We start from the raw sequence: 23,533 nt of genomic DNA, 5'->3' as shown, positions 1-23,533 counted from the left end.
CCGCTGACCGAGGTCCCATAGGTGCACCAAAACACCCAGCAACCGAGCCCTGGGTTCGATTGTCAGCCATGCTAGAAGTCAATCTGTACAGTCTCTCTCCTGCAGATTTGCCATTGTTGTTTTCTTCACGTAAATTACTGAAGCTGACTGCAGCAGATGATGATTTCTGATATTTTCCGAGTATGAAAAACGTTACAGAAACAATGAAAAGAAGCTGAGTATTTGATTTGAGAAGCTGGTAAAGCACTAACGACCGACTATACGGATATTTAAAGTTACTCCACTAAACTACCTCCTCACCCAAAGTGACTAAACACGTTGAAAAACAGAGAAAGAAAAAAAGGTGGTGTGTAATGTTTTGTTAAGTTAAGTGTACGTTGATTTGGCAGTGTCCAATCCCCCGGAGCCACATGACAGCCGCCGGGGGTCACCGGGATGATGCATTAAAAGACAAGTGCATTGACTGTTTACTACTGCGAGAGTGTGAATGTGTAATTTTTTAAGAAAAACAACAATCTATCTACTCCTCATTTTCCTCCAATCACCGCCTTCCATGGGAGGGCCGTCATTCCGTCTGATCTTTATGGCCCTTTCAGATGGACGTGCATTATGGCTGCTGACTTGTTTTTGGACTGGGTGAATGAGGCGGGCTGTTGGTGGCTCGACTGCCCATCCCTCCTTCTTCCTCTTTCTCCTCTGCCTCCTCCTCCTCCTCCTCTTCCTCCCCCTGCTTCTTCCTCTCTCCAGCTCATCCTCTTTTCACCCTCAGATGTGCCTCTTCATGTGCAGGGCCAGGTGGTCCGAACGAGAGAAACACCTGCAGAAAAAAAAACAGAAGAAGGAAATAACGGCAGAGGAATTAAATCTACGATCCAACATATGCAAGAAATTGCATAAGAATGACATAAAAAAAGAAGACAAAACGTAAAGCTGTCTCGGGGCAGCAGAAATGAAAAATAATAGAATAAACCTTAACAACTTTCACACATTTAAAGGCGTAAAAACTGACAAGCGAGAGCAAAGGCACAAAAATTAATCACAAGTTACGAGAAATTTGCACAAAAAAACAACCATAGTATGTCATGTTGGCAAGTGTTGCTGATTAGTGCCACAGGCTCTGTGTGCAGTATTAGTGGTGCCACACTCTTTAAATCCCTGCTGGCTCTGTGTATTTTTAATGGGAACTCTCCATAATCTCATGTCCCTTAAACCTCCCACTAGAAATGTTCCACACTCTTCTCCACACTTAACATTTGTCTCTGTGAACACAGTACATGGAAATGATTTGAAGGTGGCGAGAACTTGGCAGCTGGCGTTAACCACAGAATGTAACAAGGTGTTCCATTTTCAGTGTCTGACAACATAAAAAATGAGGGCCTTGAAGTTATCCTTAGGTCAAATGTGTATAAATTACACAGTGGAAAGATTATTGCTGCTGATGCTACTTATGTATTTTATTGATTGTTGATAGAAGCCTGTGGAAAAAAATGATTCCTCAGGGCCAGAGCTGCAAAGTCACCCTTGGTTTTAAGCCTGATTGGGACATCGAGAGTGGGGAGGCGTCAGTCAACAAACCTCAGTGATAGACATAACGTGACGCAGATTTGGACCAATTACAATCATCAAAACATGTATGAATGTCAGAATGTTAGACACATCTGGTCAGGTTGGTTCCTTGTGGCGCTCAGTCGCAGCGGCTCTGATCATCCCTCCATTTAACCTGTCAATTTCGTTATAAAGATCCTCTCCTTTTCTTAAAGCTCACATAGAGTGGTCCTGTTGCACATATATGTTAGTTATGGAGGTCTACTTACATACATTAACTTGTTTTTATGGTCAAAAACCTCCTAGTTGCTGTAAACGAGCCGATAGAAATCCTCTTTTCTGACGGTGTTCCTCAGCCGCGATATTTCAGACTCAACTCTCACCCCGTCTTCCCAACTTTCTTGTGATTGGCCAGTACCCGGAAGTGACATATTCAGCACACCCGCTCTCAGAAGTGCAGCTCCCCCTCTGGAACGGTGGATGCACTGCTACTCATTATAAAAACATTGACACTGTCGCTCGTGAAACACCTCCACAACTGATGTTATTCTTCTTCTGCGGTTCAACCGGATGTGCCCGGACTAGTGTCCGGCGCAGGACGATCTGCTGTTCCGGAAAACCGTTGTTTACGTAACCGGACCGGGTTTTTTCAGAGATCTCGCTGAGCCTGAGATTAGAATACAACACAGCTTTCTCAGCAGTAGCCAAACTTTTTTTTCTTTACCTTGCTTCTTAAACAAGGTAATGATGCAGATACACACTAAAAAACAGCGTTAATTGGAGCTTCCGGTCTAGGTCCACTTTAAAAAAAAAAGTGTTTAACAGTGTTTAAAAACACAAGCGATTAAATACCTGAATACAACTAAACCATAAATCACAGCCATACCGCCACACAGCACTGCAGTCTTTTCCTCAGCTCAGATAAGATTCTCCTGTGGAAACTAATTAGATATGAACTGTGAACACGGACACTAACGCACACAGGCTGGCAGTGCAGTCTGATGCTGGACCATTTAACTCAAGCCAAGACTGCACCTGCTATCAGAATAAAAAACATAAAACCAGGTGCTGGGTGATGCATAATTTAAGATTCACAGAATCATGTCATGTCTTTATAATTGAGTATTTTAATTTAATTACACCATTGTGAAGATATTAATGCTAAACATGCACAATAAAATGAATCATGAATGATACGACTGATGAAGGAGCGGCAAAACAAAAATGTGGGAGAAACAAATTAAAAATTCAATTTTGCCAGAGGCTTGATTCATTATTAATTATGGCCATTCTCTGTGCGTTTGTGAGCAATGAGAGAGGCTGTCGGTCTATCCAGATACGAGCAGACGGAGCCCAAAACACTCACAAGTACAATAGAAAGTTTGTCACGCTGCAGGAGAATCGGATGTCTCTCTTTATCTCGTGGTTTTACTGTGAATCGCTCTCTTAATGTAGCTCTTTAGAAGCAGCAGGAAAGCGGATTTGTGGCACAGTAATTAGGGTCCAAGTTTGCATCAAACAAGCAAGAAATTATCCTTAAAAAAACAAAAATACAAACTTATCTGTGTGAGTATGTTGGTCTGACAAACCTGTATAAACCATTATTATTGATTAGGGACGGACACTTTTTTATGCGCTGATTCACCTTAGTGACCCAGCTAATCAGAAAAAAATGGCATTCGCTGTCACACAAACCAATTTTTACATATATATACAGATGAATAAGAAGCTGGGATAAACTATTTTCTAACTGGTTTGTAACAAAAATAGCTCCTGAACATTCATTGTTGTTTAAATCCCAACACTGACCATCTCCTAATCTGCACATGTATGTATTTGTGGATTTTAATTTCAACATGGTGCGAGCGTAAATGTAACAGAGTTAATTAGTATGATTCCACTTGCCGTATAAGAAAAACTCATCTCACAACACGGAAACTTGCTTGTCCTACGGCAATTAAATGCAGCACCCCTGTAGATTAGGGTCGTGCAACCCTGGGGGGGTAACAGCAGTCGGACCTTGCTGTTTCCCTGGTAGGTGCATGAGCTATGAGCTCCGCCATTGTTTCATATTAATTACTTTTATTTTTAATACTAAGTGGTGGTTTAAGATGTAAATTGTTTAAGCATAAAGCTCCCGAACGGTCGAACATGCCCTTTTTCATAAAAGGTTGACGGTGTTTTCTCTTATTCTTGTTTACAAAATAGCTAGTGCTACACATCGTTAGCTAACCTGCACTTTTTTTTCAGGCATGTGTGTGTGTGTGTGAGAGGAGTCGGGACTGACTGTACAATTGGTATCTCTGCCAGGTACGCTTTGTGCGCATATTGCCTCAAATAAACGGCAAGACTGCCAACCTGAAGGTCTGCTTCGTCTGTTATAAACTACACAACGCGACGTTAAAGTACAACGCCGCTACATACAGTCGAACTTTGCTCCGATGTTTGTAGGGTTGTAGTGTTTTTCCCTCAGCCCCTCGCTGACCATGTGGTACCTTGAATGCACCTTCACTTATCTGTGTGTGAGTGTAGCTGGACAGATGGCCATGCCAGTTACTGTGTCACTGTTGGGGGGCCGACCAGCCACACCAGCTGGTCCCTAAACCCCCCCCCCCCCCCCCCCATCCAACACACACTCTCCTCCTTCTCGATTTCCTCTTCTCCTCCTCTAAACTCTTCCTTCTCCCATTCATTTATTTTCTGTCCTCCTCCTTCCAGCTACATGAAAACATCAGGGGGTCCCCGCTTGATTAGGCAGGATTAATGACAGACTGCCATGTGTGTGTGTGTGTGTGTGTGCGCGCGCGTGCATGTGTGTGTGTGTGTGTGTTTCCCCAAGAGATACACTGTCAGATTGAACAGTCTATCTAATGTTAACCTCTCCATGGTTGCCACTTTTTGCCATTCTCATGTTAATAATTTTTGCGCTCCACCCACCACAGATGTGTGTATGCGTGTGTGTGTGTGTGTGTGTGTGTGTGTGTGTGTGTGTGCTACTGTAAAAAGTGAAGTGTATCATGGCTGTGTTAAGCACATTAGCATTTACCTTACATTTCGAGGTTAAAAATCAGTTTTATTGGTCCAAACCACAGACGTGTGCTTAAACATGAACGCAACATGACAGCAGAACAGGAAGTAGAGTCACGTCGTCAGTCTTTATTGATCAGGACAGAGAACTCAGAAGCTGTGGACGCAACATAATCTTCTCCCAACTTCATGCCGACTTTGAAGCATGTAAATGTGAGTCAGTATTTTCACTCCGGCTTTCTGCATACTGTGCATGCATGCGAGTGCATACTAAGTGCGTGTGAGTGTGTGCCAGAAAGGAGCTAATACAGTCCCAGCTCTCAGCCAGGATTAGAAGCTTCCAGCAGGTTTCTGGAGGGTTTAATATCTTAAACCAAAACTAGAGGGAACCTACAACAGCCAATTACACTGTCTCTAGGGCAAGTGTTTTGTGTGTGTGTGTGTGTGTGTGTGTGTGTGTGTGAGAGAGAGAGAGAGTGTGTGTACCAATCTGAACCACACACAAACAGTGTATGTTAAAGTGGAGCTGGCATCTGGTGCCACTCAATTAGTTGAAACCAGTCTGCCAATATAGCCAGAATCCATTTAACTGGCAGTACAGGGGCATGAATAGGTGCACGTACGCATGCATGCACACACGCACGCACACGCACACGCACACGCACGCACGCACGCACGCACGCACGCACGCACGCACGCACGCACGCACGCACGCACGCACGCACGCACACACACACACACACACACACACACACACACACACACACACAGAACCTAAAGGGCAGAGATGATGTGACTCTCTGGCTTTTGTCACAAGATTCAGTTTGATTTTATTTCAAATGCACACGGCCTCATCTTCTTCGTTTTTTTTTTCTGCACCAAGGTCAAACTGCGTCAGAGGTGAATCAGTGACGAAACGCTCTGAATGATGAGTAAAAAATCTTTCACCGGTGATGAAACGATAACACGACATGAAAGCAACTCAATTTTCCAGACCATTTACACCTCCATTATTAGAAATACATAATGAATTTGCATCATTTAAAGATAATAACAGTCTTGAAACGTAATCATTCTGACGGATGTGAACCCACCTGAGCTCATCTTTGTACACAAATGCTGAAGGAGGAATATAATATTAAAAAAACACTCCTCACATCCACATTTGTGACATTTTTTATTTAATCTGTTTATTAAGGGATTTGATGTCTGCATACGAAATGTTGTTGTAACATAATTGCATTGTCTGTGAAGCCCTTGTGAGATATGTGCGGAGCATGGCTGAAAGAAAGAATTTTGTTATTTATCATTTGTTGAGGCTCTGTGCGACTCCCTGCTGTTTTGAATGAATTGCCAAGCGATGTAGCAGGGGAATTTTTTACAGAAAAGTATATATGTCTGTGATACTGCGGTACTGTTGCCAACTGCTGTTAAGATCACTGTGTTCAAAAGGAAGAGTTATGCAAAGAAAAGTTGTTTGCGAGGCTTGTGTGTGTAGTGAGAACTGGCTTAGTCAAATACACAAGATACTTTTCTTTGTCTGACACATTGACTGTCATGACAGAAAATGAGTCACTGCTTTTAATTCAATTATTTATCAGCAGCTACAGGACCAGAAGTGTCTGAATTTCTCATTATACTTTTGTCTAGTTCTCTAGGTAACAATATACAGTTACAATAAAACTATTGTATTGCATTGTATTTATTGTCCACTGAGGTTGAAATTTGCCCTCGGGTCACCAACATAAAATCATGAAAGGAGACATACAGGAAGTCACCAAAACAACACGTATTTAAATATGATGACAGAAACAAGAGATGGAAATAAGACACAAGTGTAAAAACAAACTGACACAAACAGTGTTACAAGGTGCTTACTAACATATATAAGTTGCATACTAGCTCCTTATTAGTAATCATTAAGCACGTATTAACAACTTATTCTACCTCTATTACAACATCAATTAAGATTTTTCCTCCACACGGTGTTAACGTGCTTAATATTTACTAATAAAGGGCTAGTATGTGACTTACATGCATGTTAGTAAGCACCTAGTTAATGGTGAATAATGTATTCCTTAATCTAAAGTGTTGCCTAAATTACATTAAAGTTGCCGTTTACTACAGCTGTGGATTCAAAGTTTGGTGAAGTTAACAATACATATTGCACTTGGAATGAATGATGGTCACGTTCCATTTAGTTTCATCAGTTTCAGGGGGGCTTGCTGGTTCACTATAGTCACACACTATCAGGAAGTGAATAGAACCATCATTAATGTGATCAGCATCACCTGTGCAAAGGTCTCATTAGTGCAATTTTGGGGACATTGGAGACACATGTGCAAAGTCCAAAGACCTCTCCCCACTTGCTTTTGGTCTGAGCTAAGCTAAGCTAACTCAACTCAGACTTTTATCTGAGCTGTACTCACAAATAGAACAGTTTTCAGTCTTTTCATTTAAATTTAATTAAAGCTGCATTCCAGTGCACCAAAAAAAAAAACAGAACTTCAGATATCTGAGTCTGTGATCTGCCAAAGGGATGCCTGCAGAAAAAACTTCTATAAATAATAATTATGTGGTTAAAAAGATTTAAGAAACCTCGTAGTTACATCTTTTCATATCTGAGGATTTTGCTGCTTTTTTCCAATTTTATAAATCGGTTTCTGTTTTTCAAATAAGTTTTTATTTGTTTTGAATTAATAAAATGTTAACTTTTGTCTTAAGTTTGCCTTTGTGTGATCACATTAGCACATTATCTTATACAAACTGTATTGTTTTGATGCCATAATTTGCCTTACAACACTATGCATTGTATCAATTTTTGAATCGAGAATCTTTTAAATCAAGAATTGTATGAATCGAATCGGTTGAATCGAGAATCGATTTTTGAATCGAATCGTGACCCTAAGAATCGGAATCGAATCGAATCGTGAGCCACCCAATGATTCCCATCCCTACTGTTTGGACAGTGTCATCATAGTCATTTTTAGTCAAAACAAATGAAATAAACATTTATTTCATATTTCATAGATTCTGACTTATTATAGTAGAAAAAGCACAGGTAATATTAACATGTTTTTGTTGCACAGTATCAGATATTCCATATAAATATGGATCTAGCTGGCACAGATTTTATTATTGTGCTTTTCCGATGTAAAAATCTGAGAAAAAAACTTTATTAGTGGCCGTCCTAATGAACAAAAAGATCCACCGAGCCCCATTCCTCGGTAACAATCTCTTTCGTGGCTCTACTTGTCGGCAAACGCAGTTTGAACACCGGCCTTGACAGATGAAGGGCGTCCCGGTGTCCTGCAAATATTAAGTGTGTAAAGTGTGCTGCTGATGTTTTGTCATTGCCTTTGTCATTTTTGTGTCATGCATCAGTTGCCTGCGTGTTGAGTGTTTACCTGTCGCAGTGGTTGCACTTGAATGGCTTCGCTCCGGTGTGTTTGCGGTAGTGTCGTGTCAACTCGTCACTGCGGGCAAAACGCCATTCGCAGCCCTCCCATGAGCACTTGTAGGGCTTCTCACCTGAGAGAGAGAGGGAGAGAGAGAGGGAGAGAGGGAGAGAGAAAATGTTTTATTCTCATTTCTACATCTAATTTCACATGTCTAAACTACAGCTGTTCACTAATTTAGGTTACCACCCCTGGTTTTTTCTGAAGCCAAATACACACACACACACATACTGACACACACACACACTTGGGGGCCAGGCGGGCAGACCCGTCTTAACACCACAGCCATTTCAATGAGCCAATACACTCAATTAACTGTAAATGAATTCTTTCAGCACTGCGGCGTGTTAATTCATAATCCCAAATTCACCCTGAAATTAATCTCGTTTTGTTCACCTCCAACATTAACCCTGAGCCCCCCTTCCCTGCACACACGCACACGCACACCCCCCCCACACACGCACGCACGCACACACACACACACACACACACACACACACACACACACACACACACACACACACACACACACACACACACACACACACACACACACACACACACACACACACACACACACACACACACCCTGAGGTGGTGGGATCTGAAATGTAAATGAAGTTTCATCCCCCAGTTCACCAGATGGGAGAAGAGATGGTCTATTGTTCTCAGCCTGTAGTTATCTCTCTGTGATAGAAAGCCTTCCAGCTGTGTGTGTGTGTGTGTGTGTGTGTGTGTGTGTGTGTGTGTGTGTGTGTGTGTGTGTGTGTGTGTGTGTACATGCGTGTCTCTTGGTTAGAGGTGTGTGTGTGTGTGTGTATAATGTGTAGGAGCAGACTGCCTTCAGATGGGACTCGATGATGTCTGACTGTGTAAATGCCTGTATGCGAGTGTGCTTTCCTGCAGCTGCTTTCATGGAGAGATCCTACAACGTTACTGATAAGAGGACTCCTCGTTGCACTGCCTTGTTTACACCGAAACAAACAAGACGGCACAAGTGTTTGATTTTAAATAGTCTGCTGCCACCGCGGAGGCAGAGATGTGACGCGTAACTCAACAAAGTTGGCATCTGTGTCGCCCTTTAACACCGACTTTGATCCAGCTCTGTGACTGCACCTCCAGTGCTGGCACAGTGGTGCAACAATAATGCCCCAAGCTATTTAGCATGTCATGGGTACTTGATTTATAACAGAAGAACAGCACACTAACAAGCACTTTCTGGATTATATTTCACACTACGATAAAACATTAGTTTTTCATGCACAAACATATTTCTGTCTTTTTTCCGTGTTGTTTCTTGTCCGCAACAAGGGACTGTGTTGGTGTACGTGTGCTGCTGCATGCACCAGGAAGAAATTGGAACATATTCCAGGAAGTCAAAGTGACCTACAGCACATGTTTTAGAACTCTGAAAAGTTGCTGCAGTCATATTGATAATTTTATTTACACTTTTGCAACAACATTCTCAGATTTCTTCCCTTCTTCATACACTTTATAGCAACTTATTCCCAAATGTGTTGGAAGCAAATAATGCTTCCCCATATTTTTGCAGCCTCAACACACTGCTCTAATTTAGAAAAAGATGGCACTTATTAACAATTAAAAAACAATAATAGAGAGGAAAAAAAAACCCCACATAGCTTCCTAAACTGTGTTTAAAAATATGGCCAAAAACTATCTGCTGACCTCAAGATTGTGCCACTTACTGTGTGTGGGTGTGTGGGTGTGCGAGAGAGAGGGAGAACTGGGGGGTGGCAGCTATAATTGGGATCTTAATGACTCTTAATAGGGACTAATACAGCAGCTTACAGTCAGTTAGCCAGATGTCCCGGCAGCACCTCCACTCCCATCACAGCGCACACCAATCTTTGTAAGGAGACAGACACAAACTCAAGCCAGTCCAACGCAAAGTGGAGCTAATGTGCAAACTGAAGCATTTCCCCATATGGTGGAAACAGATTAGGAAGCAATATAGAAAAGCATACGTTCACAAGTGCATCTGTTACCACGGGCCTTTGTAATTTGCACCTTCAAACATCCACAATAAGAGTTCTCGTCTCTGCCAAGGTCACCTGCGATTTTGCTCTGTCGCTGTAATGCAAGGTTAAAATGATTAAAGGTGCATTATGTAATAAATCTAAAGCAACTGGCCATAAAATCCTCCTAATATGTCACAGAGACTCAGGAATAATGTTCATATAACAAACTGAACTCACCAACAACAACAGTATAGACAAAATATTTGCATGAAAACAAATATTTTGCAGACTGCAAATCATGTTTATGTTTTGAAATCATGTTTTGGCACGTGGCGCCACCTACCGCCGTCTACCAATCATTGCAGTCAGTAGTGTCTCAGCTGAAAAAACATCAGAAAATTAAACCTAAAGGACCTCTGTATTTTGAATTTGAATGTAGTAACTGTTTTTGGGCCACATTCTTACATATGGCACCCTTAAAGGTGCTCATCAGTCCAACCTGGTTCCATACTTTTGTGTTTTTTTTTTGTTTCACTTACTGATTTAGAAAAGCAAACAATCCAATCAAAACATTGTTGAAGGGATTAAAAATGTTGTCTCACTGTGCAGAGAAACAAATGTATTTATAATCATGGCTTCTATTGTCATTTGTCTTTGATTATTTCTTGTTATTCATTATTTTGGAAGAACTATTGTAGACGAGTTCAGAATCGCAGACGTTTCTGCTGCATGATTTTTGTCGCAAATATCTCGATTCACATTCAATCGAAGTAAAAGAAACTTAAATCCAATCTACAGATGCAGCATCCTATTTCCCTTTTCACCCACACATCTTCAGTCATACTGCAGGGCAGAATTTCTCCATCAAATACTAACAAGAATATCGAGCATGAGACGAAGTTTCTGAGCTCTAATTTGATCATCGTGCCAGAACAACGCAACCAAAAGAAAGCGCACCTTCACAGGTGCAGCTCTGCTCTGAGAGCGAGTGATGCAACGACAAGTAAAGGGTGATGTGCCACAGGAACATCCAATCGTGAATTATACGCTCTTCCCCCTGTATTCCCCTCTCAGTTCCTGTCTCTTTGAACGGAGTCATCTTTCACAGTATATGTCTGCTGGGTGACGCAGTTCTTCTGGGACTAAATGAATTTATTCCAGATCATGCGCTCTGCTCTCCAGGCTTTGCATATTCAAATTCTCCAGTCAAATCGTGCAGTTGGTTACTGGTTTCAACAGCAGGGATTTGGGTTTTGAATCCATCGCCACTTTGAATTTTTTTTGGAAACTGGTCTTTTTCTGCCAGCCTCTAACACGGACAACGTGTCCAGGGGTTTACACAAATGTTGTTGCACTGACTGGACTGGTGTTTCTGGTAATTATTCACATTTTAAAAAGATTGCTTATTTGGCGCAGTCTTGAGGAGTGTTTACGCATTTGTTAAAAAAATCTTATTTTGGCAGCCTTAAAGTCAGTCAGGGCTGAGGACTACAAATTTTGAAATTTAAAAGTAATGCCATTGAGAGTATAACCCACACAGCAGGTCTGCCATATTCTAACACATTTTCTGTGTTGCTGCGCTTATGCGGATATAAATATGTTGAGAAAATACAATCTCCAAGAAAAGGGCTCTCTGTCAGCATGGGAAATCTCTGAAAATACTCAAAATATAGCAAACGAACAAATGTTTTCTCACCTCAAAAACAGTATCTAAATACTTTTTAACTTGTGTGCTGAATGTGGTCTACTGTAATATACTGATTCTCCCCTGACAAATCCTGAACTACCCCTTATTCTAGGTTCCTCTTATATCAAATATTTTTAGACTTACAATATATAAGCAATTTACATGTAAATGTTTAACTTATATAGCTCCATGCATTTTTTTTCTTCCATAAGAAAAGAACCGGATATTTACCCTACTTTAAATGACCAACAGGACGTTTCACAATCCTCATCTGGTAAAAATTGTGTAATTCTGCAACTGCGATTATGTCTATGTCTTTCATCCATGTTAAATCTTCAAGGATATCTACACGTGTGAATCCTCCTATGCACTCCACACAGTCCGTCACACTTCAGACTTCAGAGTACAGGACCAATATTTATAACTTACAATAGCAAACCACTTGGCAGCTTATCCCCTAAGCCTGCTGAAGAAATGCTACACTCTCAACCTGCATGTGAGTGTGTGTAATGTTGGGTATGAGTGGGGGCCGCAGGTGCCAGACAGGCGGCCGTTTCGCACCCGTCTTCTGTAATTGGCCAGAGCACCCCGTCTTCATTCAATAGGACCACCCCCCCACACCACACCACTACACCCCCACCCCAGCACGAACACATAGTGTTGGTGGAATGAAGCAAGGCCAGCTCGGGCCTGACGCCAGAGCAACCATGACGCCAGCCAATTATAGCAAAGCAAGGCAAGGATGCGTGATAAAGTCACCTAGCAACTGAGAGAAAGAGAAAGAGGGGGTGGGGGTGAGAGAGAAGGACAGAAAGAGAGGGAGAGAGGGAGCGAGAGAGAGAGAGAAAGAAAGAGAGAGATTAACAGGCATGGGCAATCCACCAGCCACCAACCAATTATGGAAGAGTGTGATGCAGTTGCTTGGCAACCCAAACTGAATGAGCAAGCGGGGTAAGGTTGTAGGTTGGATTTAGTGGGTGTAGAACAGTATAGAGGTAGGTGTGTGTGTGTGTGTGTGTGTTTGATCCCACATGAAGCTGAGGTTGGTACCTTCTGAGTACAGGGCCCCGAACAGAGGTTGAGTTGTGTTAATATGTCAGGCTACATCCACACTATTCAATTATCATTTAAAAGACAAAATGTCTGCCTGCCATCCATACTAACCTGGCATTTTGAGCCGTAAGAGTTAGAAAATGCTGCTGGTCCAATTTTTGATTGAAAGTCTTAGGGTGAATTCCAATTCCTTGCTTAAACCCTGAATCTTAACCCCTCAATCTCAAAAATGCGCGCTCCCTCTAGTGCAAGTACTGTCCCGATTCTCAGAAAGTTAAGTTGAGGCGCAAGTTTAAGGGCTGTATCGCCCTCAATATTGAGATTTTCGGAGACCACCCTTGGGAGCAAGGGCTACCCAGAATGCATTGCCCATTTGCCATATGTTTTGCCAACAAAGTTGGTGCCGAAAGCAGCGAAACGAGTACGCTATAAATTAAGTATTTTCTTTGTTAATAGAGATATAAAAATTATGAAAACCATTGTATTATCTTAGTTTAGGCTCATATTATGGATTACTGACGTCATTGTTGCGTAACATTTATTTTTATTTTATTTTACAATCTTTTGTCAATAGCCGGCCGGTGCGGACAAGTGATCGTTTACTATGGTTTACTTTTCAATAAGCCGTGGTGTGTGGTAACTGTCAGCTGAATATGTCCGTGGTTGTGGTATTTGTATGAGTATCATCTTATAACTAACTGACAACCTAATAACTTGACTGACAAACGGATCGTAATAAATAATCGTGACGTAAATGTGTTCTTCTTCTTCTTTTTTGGAGTTGACAGACTGGACGCAGCTTTCGAGTTATTCTGCCCCCTACAGTCTGAAGACGTATCTGCATTTAAGGGGTGTCCCATTTCTAAGTGACAAAAGAGTTAAATTAAGGGTTGAGCTCGAGGGTTAAGATAGGAATTGGAATTGGCCCTTAGTATGGACATGCTGAAACTGAGATTTTAAAAAAAGGATGTGACAGTGAGCCACATTTACTTCCTGATTGGTTGTCTCATAACAGAAATCCTAGCTCTAACTTTTCAAACCAATACCCGATACCCAGACACACACAAAACAGTTAAATCCTGGGTTTTAATTGGTTTTCCACTTGGGTTTTTACACAATTTATGCATGGAACACGCAAGGGTTAAAGAAAACACCACAGGTCGTATTTATCTGAAAACAATGCTTCAAATGAAAACTCAGTCTGGATGAAGCCTTTAAATGAACGACACTTTACATTGTAGATAACCGTGTGGGAGATATTGTGGAGAAAAGGTTGCTGACACAGTCCAGCACTGCTCTTGTGTACACATAAACCAAAATGTATCACAACAGAATAACAGTTTTCTGCCCTTGGGAACAACAACTGAAGTCACACAGCAGCACTGCTACATATTTTCTAAATTGGTGAATGTCTTTTGTATCATTTCTCTTGTTGCACTTCCATTTAAACTTTATTTATCAAGTGTTTGTTGTTTGCAGCTGTAGAAAGAGTTGGCCACACACTGAGATGGCGCTCCACCCAATAATTTCATTAAGTGCTGCTAATACTTTAAAAAGACAACAATTTTTCACTCCGTCCAAAGCTGCTTATCTCCTCTGCTGTTCAGCGCCAAGTAAGTGGTTAAGTATATTCTTCTGGACTGCTGCTTGAATAACAAGCGAGATACTGTTATCTACTGTTTTTAGAGATCCAACTTTAATCCAAGAGAGTGGAAATCACAACTCCCAGAACACTGGAATATCCTGGCTGAGATTCAGAGCTGTTCTGCTACTGGGACTTAAGAGATTTACTGAATTAATTCATGCATCTGTTAGTGTTACAAGTCATACCCTAATTGAACATTTTCAAATGAGGAAATAAAACCTAAATTCACCTCATAGCGGCAGCTCAGAGAAATCGCTTCGCTTATCAACAGAGGAATGAGATTATCAACATAATGTGGAAGTGCAGCGCATGTACAGTGTATTCACTCCTCACAGACCTGGCTTTAATGATGTTCCTAATGGCCTCTGGTGTGCACTATGTGACAGTAAGTGTATTGATGCTGCGCAGGCATTCTACAGCAGCTCCTCCCTGTCTCTGAGCTTCGTTAATCCCTCCCTACATGTATGTTCAATGATTTATGGTCATAATAACCAAAAAAGAGGATTAAGCTAATTAAACCACAGTACTGTGCTTGTAATGAACATGTCGGGAGGGAGTACACCGCCCCCACATTTATACACACACACACTGCAGTGTCATTAGGGTGCCTTCTTATTTTTCCTCAGTGAATGATTCCAAATTTTAAAGCTCATTGCTAGTTACCATGACTCGACTGGAGAATCGTCAACATATACTGCAGATAGCAGTCGTGCTACCAATAGACTAGCTCCCTCCATCTCCTCCAATGTGGATAAGCTACTGTATAACAAAGCCACAGCAGCTATAGTGCCCTTGGGCCACGGTAGGTGCTGCCCCAGAACGTAATACCATACTTGAAGTCATGAAATGGTCACTGGGTTTAAATAATCCTGTAACACGCTGGATTAACGACGCTAAGGTTGCCAGTATTAATACAGTGGTGGTCTGCAGGCTATGTACAGTAATCCTGGTGAACACCAAGGAAACCGCTATCAGTGGGAGAAGAAACTTGAGGCCATAAAACCTCCAGATTCTGTAAATATTGCTATGGTTAAAGCCAGAGATGAATAATGCTACCTTCAGGTGGTACAAGTTTACACGTGTCTCATGCAGCAGATAAGTGATGGATTCTGCCTCAGGTTATTCATGGCTCAAATTATGTTCAACACAGAAACTCGACTTGAAAATAAAGAAATGGATTGCAACAACTTTTCAAATCTGTGGTTCACTGCTCTCTGTGGCATTATAGCTCTATGTGACAAGGGTTGATTAAATCAATTCCTCAAAATTCATTAAGTCTCATTTTTTAAGTGCTTTGGCAATTTTGTTGCCCACTAATTGAGGTTTTTGGTTACAAAATACTTTCCCGTGTTGAAAGAGACAATAGACTGAAAAAACACAAACCACTTATTAATTTCAGGGTTCATTCATCTTCTACCCCTTTATCGTGCACATGAGGGTCGCAGCCGACACAGGGCAGAAGTTCACTCTCTAGAGGTTGCCAGTCCATCACGGAGCCACAAAGAGACAACTATTCACTCTCACCCTCATATGGTGAATGTAGAGTGTCCAATTTACCTAATCCTCAGATCTACATGTTTTTGGACTGGAAGAAACCGGTGAACCCACAGACAAGGAGAACATGCACACTCCATGCAGAAAGGCCCTTGTTCCGACCGGGTCATGAACCTGGGTTATACTGCACAGACAACGGTGCTAAGCACTACACCAACCGTGTGGCCCCAAGTTAGACCAAACATTGACTACATTTTTGTCATAACACAAGTATTATACTGAGCAAGACGAATCGAATATTTGTCACAACTAAAGATTAAAGGTGCATTATGTAATAAATCTAAAGCAACTGGCCATGAAATCCTCCTAATATGTCACAGAGACTCAGGAATAATGTTCATATAACAAACTGAACTCAACAGTACAGCCAAAATATTTGCATAATTTTTTTTTTTTGCAGACTGCAAATCATGTTTATGTTTTGAAATCATGTTTTGGCATGTGGCGCCACCTACCGCCGTCAAGCTGCCGAGCAACCACGGGTTGCCAGTTACGTCAGAACTAAAACCTAAAAGATCTTGGTATTTTGAATTTGAATGTAGTAACCGTTTTTGGCCACATTCTTACATATGGCACCTTTAAGTAAAATTAACATTCATTGGTTTCTCAACCTCACCCAATACCGACCCTACAACTGCAGCTTCATCTTTTCTTTGGTCTGAATGTCAGGTTGTTTTCTATAGACTAGAGGTCTACTCAAGTTGGCATTCTGGTGAAATCTACTCAAACATCAAAGCACAATAATTTTCCCATTATTGAATGTTAAACAAGAACATTGACAAGTATATCCATTCCTCCATCCCTCGATCTTCTGCTGTTTTATCCTCCACATGAAGCTCGCAGAGGGGAGCTGGACCTGATCATTCCCAGCTGACATAGGGTGAAAGGTGGAGTACACCCTGGACAGGTTGCCAGTCCATCACAGGGCCAAAGTACAGAGACAAACAACTAATTCCTGTCACATTCTATCCTACAGTCAATTTAGAGATTCCAATTAACCAAATCGGCATGTCTTTGCACTGTGGAAGAATTATTAATTCTCCAAATTAATAGAAATGTTTTGTTTTTCCATATAAATGTTAGGTCATTCACAAAGCCGACCATTCCTTACGATGACGGCTGTGCAGTTTCAGGCTGAGTTCAGGGATAAAATCCAGCAAATCATGCATTCACTAGACTCTGCCTCAGTCAAGACAAGTGTCTCCATCATCAAAAAAAAGGCCCGTCTCCACATACTAACACTGCACAAAGCTCAGTGCTACACGCCAATGGACACCTGGTGTGTGTTCTGCCTGAGGGTCAGTGACAGGGCAGCTGTGGTTAGCAGCTAAAACTGCATGTCAGACCCAGTTGGACATGGCTGAATTCGCAAGGTCATTTACTACCAGTCTAGTTAATCATCAGGCAATCGCTGAGGTGGGGCGTAATGGCACCAAGATGGTATCAAGATTAATGAGGACATTAATAACTAGAGAGAAACTAATCTATTAAACAATCAAACATAAAAAAAAAAATCTAAATTGTCTTTACAGAATTCTGAAGGAGCTCATTCAAACTCACAATGTATGGTGTACAGATGCTGGAGGTTTCAGGTGTAAGACCATTATTGCATCTTGTATAACAACAATTCTGGTAAATACTTAATTCTCAAGCTCAGTCTGGTGTTCAACATCACTTGGAAAGTGATTCAAAGTGTCTAGTTTTACCAACCAAGACCACGCTTGGCTCCTTGGTTGCTGTATCTGTATGGGTTTGTGACTTTCATGTTTGACTAATGACTGTTGCAGATTTCCTGTATGTGCATAATTGGGTAATTAAGACTTAATTAGTAAAATGTATGAACATGAGTGAGATGAAAAGATCTGATTCACAGTGTCTAAATGTAAACAAAAGAGTACATGTCCTGTATCAGTATTAGAGTGAATTATCCACCAGAGTGGGGAAATAGTCTAAAATGTTAGAATCTTGTTCTGCAGGTAACAATAGAGAATGTAGTGAATGTCTGACCTGTGTGGGTCCTCTGATGTGCCTTCAGATGGGAGCTCTTGGTGTAAACCTTCCTGCAGCCATTGAACTGGCACCGGTGGACTCGCTTCTTGTTCTCTGGTACATCTCCTGGCAGACTACCTCCTCCTCCCTGCTCACTGTCACTGAGGGCCCCTCCCCTGCTGGGCGGAGACGGTAACGCTCGCGCTGCCACCAGCTTAGCGGCACCCAAGCCGACCTTCTTTGCCACAAATTTGAGTGTTAAGGTACCGTCCGCTGTCGCAGTAAGTGTTTGTGTTGGTTTGATGAGGTGACGCCCAAGTTCTGGTGATGACGGCGGTGTTAGGGACGTAACGGCAGCACTAAGCTGTGCAGCGTTGACTCCTCCAAGAGCCGTCTCCTTGGTTGTAAGGGTTTCAGTCGCTGCTTCCGCCTGGCTCTTGCTCAGGTTGGGCACCTGGAGGATCTTGGCCTGAACCTTTGGGAGCGTTACAAGTAATGGAGGCGGGCTGGGTTGGTCGGGCAGGCTGGGGAGAAGGGGGTCCATCAGATCCTCGTCGCTGTCACCACCCTGCATGAATGCTGGCGTTAAGAGACAATCCAGCTCCTCGTCAAAGAGTTCTGAGAGCCGCTTGGGCTCCGTCTGCAAGTACCGTTCCAACTCTAGACATGTCTGCAAGACAAGGACACACACACAGATCCAGAGTCAGACTTTAAAAAAAATACTTAACATCTGTCAGTTAACACATATATCACCACTCACAGCATGAACAGGGAAGGGTTTAACATTTAACAAAGCTTACCAGAACACTGATATCCTGCATGTATGAGTCACTTAACCATCATATTACCGTTTATGCATTTATGCAAACCCCATGATATAACATGTAGTCACGTCCATAAACATGGTTGTATAATATTAAGGAGTTGATGTCATAAAAACAATTATTAGCACTGCTGCAAACATTATACCATCCTTCTCATTTTTCCCTTACGAAAGATCTAATATTTGCCTTAACAACTTTGCTTATTTGAATTCACACGTTTAATATGCTCCTCAAAGAGCAGAGGCCTTTTCATATAATTCATTTGGAATGAGAGCTGCAACTAACGTTTATTTTCGTAATCGATTAATCTGTCGATTATTTTCTCGATTAATCAATGAATCATTTGGTTCATAAAATGTTAAAAAACGTTGATCAGTGTTTGTCAAAGCTGGAAATGATGATGGCCTCAAACGTCTTGTTTTGTCCACAAACCAAAATCATTCAGTTTTAATGATTTCTTTGTTTATGTGGAGCAAAGAAACCAAGAGAATATTCACATTTAAGAAGCTAAAACAATCAGAAATCTTGTATTAATCATGAAAAAACTTCAAACCGGTTATCGATTATCAAAATAGTTGGCGATTAATTTAGTAATCGATGAATCGTTTCAGCTCTGTTTGGAATCCAATGGTTGTTTCTGCTGTTACTACCTTTCAAATAACCAACATGACTGCTCCAAAAGACAATCATATGAGTGGAGTGCAATATTGCTATTACTGATTACATTTAAGCAACTACGACTACTTGGTAACGGCTTGGAAATGAACTTTAACAATGTGCAAACCCAGTGTTGACTGTTTTCATCATAGCATAGTTACACTACACACAACCGTCGACACTGAGAGCATGGGTGGTCGTCTGATATGACTTTCTGCTTTGCTGCTGGGTGACAGGAGTCATTATTCGTACAAGGGTAGTTGTCAGGAAAATGTGGGTTAGTTTATAAAAATGAGTGATGCATTTTTGATTTGAAGTGAAGACATGCGTGCCTCTTACAATTTCTTCTGACACTGGTATATTCAGTGATTTTCCTCAGACTGTAGAGCGAGAGAGGGACGATGTTTGCTGGTCTATTCAATTTTAAACTCCCACTATAGGCTATTTCTCTGCAGCTGTTGTCCATGTCACCTGGCACGCAGCGGTCCTAAGAGAGGAGGGATTTAGTCTGTGACTGATTGCTGCTGCCTGGCTAAGCTCTCTGGAGCCCTGAACTGTGGCGGCCTTTCCTGTTTCCCTCTGCTCACCCAAATCAACCAGCCATGGAAGTTACATCGCAAGATAGAGGAAGGAAGGAGAGTGAGATGATGAGGGAAAGTCAAACAAAGAAACAAAGGAGAGTGAAGGGAGATAAGGAGTGAGGACCCGGGGAAAATAAATGAGTATTCCTATAACTGTTTATTCAACCTCTATCCACAGATAACAGAGACATCTGTGCTTTTTTTTTTTTTTAAACTACAATGTTCCAGATTTTGGCAGCAGTAAGTCATCAGGACAGTTGTTACTGGTCTCTAGTGTTTCAGCCAAAAGTACCTGACACAAAATCTCACAGGATTTGAGCAAGAAGCTTTTATGTCACTTATCTATTTTTCTAACCTCAAAGGTAGCACTCTCCTTCCTACACCTCCTCCCTTTTTTTGTCTCTGTAATTCCTGCCCTCTCTCACTCAAACTATTTTTTGTATGGGATTTTTATGCTGATCCTGCTCTTGCTTTGATCACCGGCAACACTATTTTTATGTTAATTCTTTGTTTCATTGCGCAGGTAAAATGCAACACATGTAGCCTGCAGAGAAGATCATCTTAATTTAAAAAGATGACCGAATAGTTATGTCACTTACGTGTATAAAATAAGTATTCTTTACAGTTTTGAAAGACACAGTACAGTATAAAGCCCACTTTATACTCCTGCGTAAAGTGCTTTGCGTCGTCTCCGACTGAACGAAATATTTTTTAAGTGTCCGTCACTCCGTCAAGGGACAACAGAGACGCCAAGAGCTGCGATTGGTCCTCAGGACAGGCCGAGCTAAGCTGCTCTGTGCCGGCTCACAGTGAGCACCGAGCGTCCACAGAGGCGGCGCTGATCACCGCCGACAACGTCGCTGCCAAACTATAAATACGTCATATCTTATCACACACGGCACATGTTTAGACTCTAAATGGCCAATTTCTCGCCTCAAATTATCTTAAAACTGCGTTCCGTGACACAGAAAAGTGAGAAACGGCCACTGTTTCAACAACAACAGTCTTTCTCTCTCTGACACCATTGCTCACTGTAGCCAAAAGCACAACAACCTTGCGTAGCGACCCCTACTGATCGGGCAGGAAATTGCAGTGCGTATCCGTCACCACGACGCAGAAGTATGAAGGCTCGAGTGGTCTCCGTGGTTACGCAGTCGGATAACGCATTATGCAGTCGGAGAAGTATAATGTGGCCTTAATTCCTGTGATGGTTTAACATAGAACATATTCAGTCTCAGTACAAAACAATGCATTTTATCCAATGCCAAACATTCATTCTTGATCCAAGCAATAACAAGTTATGGTTTATAAGGTAGCATTTTAGAAGGGAAATGCTGAGCTACAGCAAAATAGGTTTAACTTTCATGAAAATGCTTTGGAATCTGCTTGGAGGTCTTAGCTCAGCAGGAGGTCTTAGATGTGGCTTAATCAGACAAATTAGATGGAGGCTCCATCCCAGCAGCTCCTGTTGCAGAAGTTTCTCTCACTGCACATTTAAGCCTCACATCAGCAGGAACGCATGACACCAGTCGGATGACAAAATAACACAACGCAAGAAATTATATCAGATTAAAACCAGGAATGGTGACTTAGTTGAGGAAGTAAAGAGCTTCAAATACCTTGGCTCAAACAGGGAAAGCTCAGAAAAGGACATAGAAGTAAGGAAGGCTCTAGCGTGGAGTAGCTACCACAAGCTAAGGAAAATTTGGAAATCTGAAAACTGAAACTTTTCATCGCCACTGTAGAATCCATTTTGCTATATGGGAGTGAAACAAGGACACTCATATCATGAGTGTCCTTGTTTCACTATGATATCCAGACTTTCAACACTAGTCTGGATATCATAGCCTCCAGACTAGTGTTATGGGAGCCTACAAAAGGGAAAGGAAGCCGTGGAAGACCAAAAGGCACCTTCATACTGACCCTAAGAACAAACCTCACTGAAGTGAAGGAAATCCAGTCCCTGATGGAAGATAGGGTGGAGTGGAGGAAGCTTTCAAATTTGGTTCCAGCGGGAGTTCGACCAAAGTAAAGTAAGAAATAATATCATACAAGGACATTTGAAAACAGAAGCCACTATTCATTATCTCCATACTGTTTTGTGTTGTTAATATCAAGTTTCTACCATGAATCACATGTAGTTGTGTCAAAGTAAAATCACTGTAACCTACAGTTAATACTTGATTAAAAAAATCTGTTTTAGCGACGTGTGCCCTTCTGTTTTAGTGATGTGTGCCTCCGTTAAAAGACAGCAGGCCACTCTCGAGCTGTATCACTGCATTAAGCACTTTCATGAAGCCACCATCCTCTGGCACTGTCCGTTAACAGGGTGCTCTCACTTTGGCCAAAGGCTTTTGGCAGCTGAAGCTTCTCATCCTGATCCCTTGGCTCTTTCCACCTCTGTCATCCGAGCAAATTACAGCCACAATACAAAAGTTTTTTCCTCGGCTGCAGCTGGCTGACTCGGCCCATTCAGACGCGCCAGCACTGGAGCTTTACGCCGCTCAGAACAAGTGACGGGACGAAACCAACACATTTAGTCTAGAATATCTGTTGAGTGGTGATAAGCTAAACTTCCCTCTCCCTTTTCTTCTCCCTCTAAAAGAATACCCTTTCCCTAAGAATGCTTTTTTGCATATGAATATAAATCAAAGATATTTCTTTAGGGTTTACAATGCTTCATCAGGAAACTTGAAAACGATAAGCAAATACTGTATGTAAAGTAACAAAGACGATGCCCATAGCAGTGTCTTTTGTAAAGCCGATACCTTCTGGTTAACTTTTGGTCCAGATTTTTGCAAAGATTTGCAGGAATTTGTCATCCTTCAGTAATTTGCTGTGTTTAATATAATATCTAGTCACGCTAAAGGGGACTATTATACCAAATCTCTTTTTAAATGTAATCAGTTGCTCAGTTGCTACTAATGCATCTGAAACCCAATAGTGGGGATTATAAAAGTGCCTTCAGGTTGTCTGGGATGAGACTTTAACAAGCCATATGCTGTGTTTCAGGACAATGGAACTGTAGTGGATAGAGGAACAAGGAGCTGTGACATCATTCATTGATTAGTCACAGCAATGGACTCCATTTCCTGGAAATAAGAAGAAGACCTGCTGAATTGTGTTACACCTTAATTACTAACAACAGGTTATGGAGAAAATGTGTTTTGTTTTGTTTAGAATTAGTTTTAGGTCTGTGCTATAACATTTATTACTGTTTTCAGTAGTCATTCATTGTTAAGATCTGGGGATAGATTGGTTCAGAATGGTTCAGCAATACAAATATCTGTAGATAATTCAACTATCCGTCTTATTGTAGGTGTTCACCACTGAAAAGTGTAAAATTCAGTGAAACAAATGACATTCATTCGTTCTCACCCTTGAGAACAAAGATTTGTGCTAAAATATTCCAAACTCGGGCTTCACTTTCTGACCTTCGTAGATCTTCTAATACATAAACACTTATCATATTATGACACTTGGGTTTCATTTGCCAGAGAAGGTCATTGAATGCGTTGAAAAACCCCAGGAAAA

General features: G+C 41.5%; 1 protein-coding gene across 1 annotated transcript in view; it reads right to left on the bottom strand.

The window, feature by feature from the left end:
* Positions 1-765: 765 nt before the first annotated feature.
* Positions 766-23,533, bottom strand: part of klf7b (Kruppel like factor 7b) — a gene marked incomplete at both ends in the record, with an annotated part of 64,142 nt that continues 41,374 nt past the window's right edge. Inside the window, 3 exons of the mRNA XM_083908369.1 lie at positions 766-817; positions 7,980-8,103; positions 17,956-18,607. Of these exons, the coding sequence (XP_083764495.1) occupies positions 766-817; positions 7,980-8,103; positions 17,956-18,607 (828 nt within the window). The remainder of the gene's footprint in view (positions 818-7,979; positions 8,104-17,955; positions 18,608-23,533) is intronic.

This window comes from Microchirus variegatus (genome assembly GCF_963457635.1).
Source record: "Microchirus variegatus genome assembly, chromosome: 22".
NCBI lineage: Eukaryota > Metazoa > Chordata > Actinopteri > Pleuronectiformes > Soleidae > Microchirus > Microchirus variegatus.
Note: the sequence above shows the minus strand (reverse complement) of the source record. Positions and strands in the feature narration are given on the sequence as shown.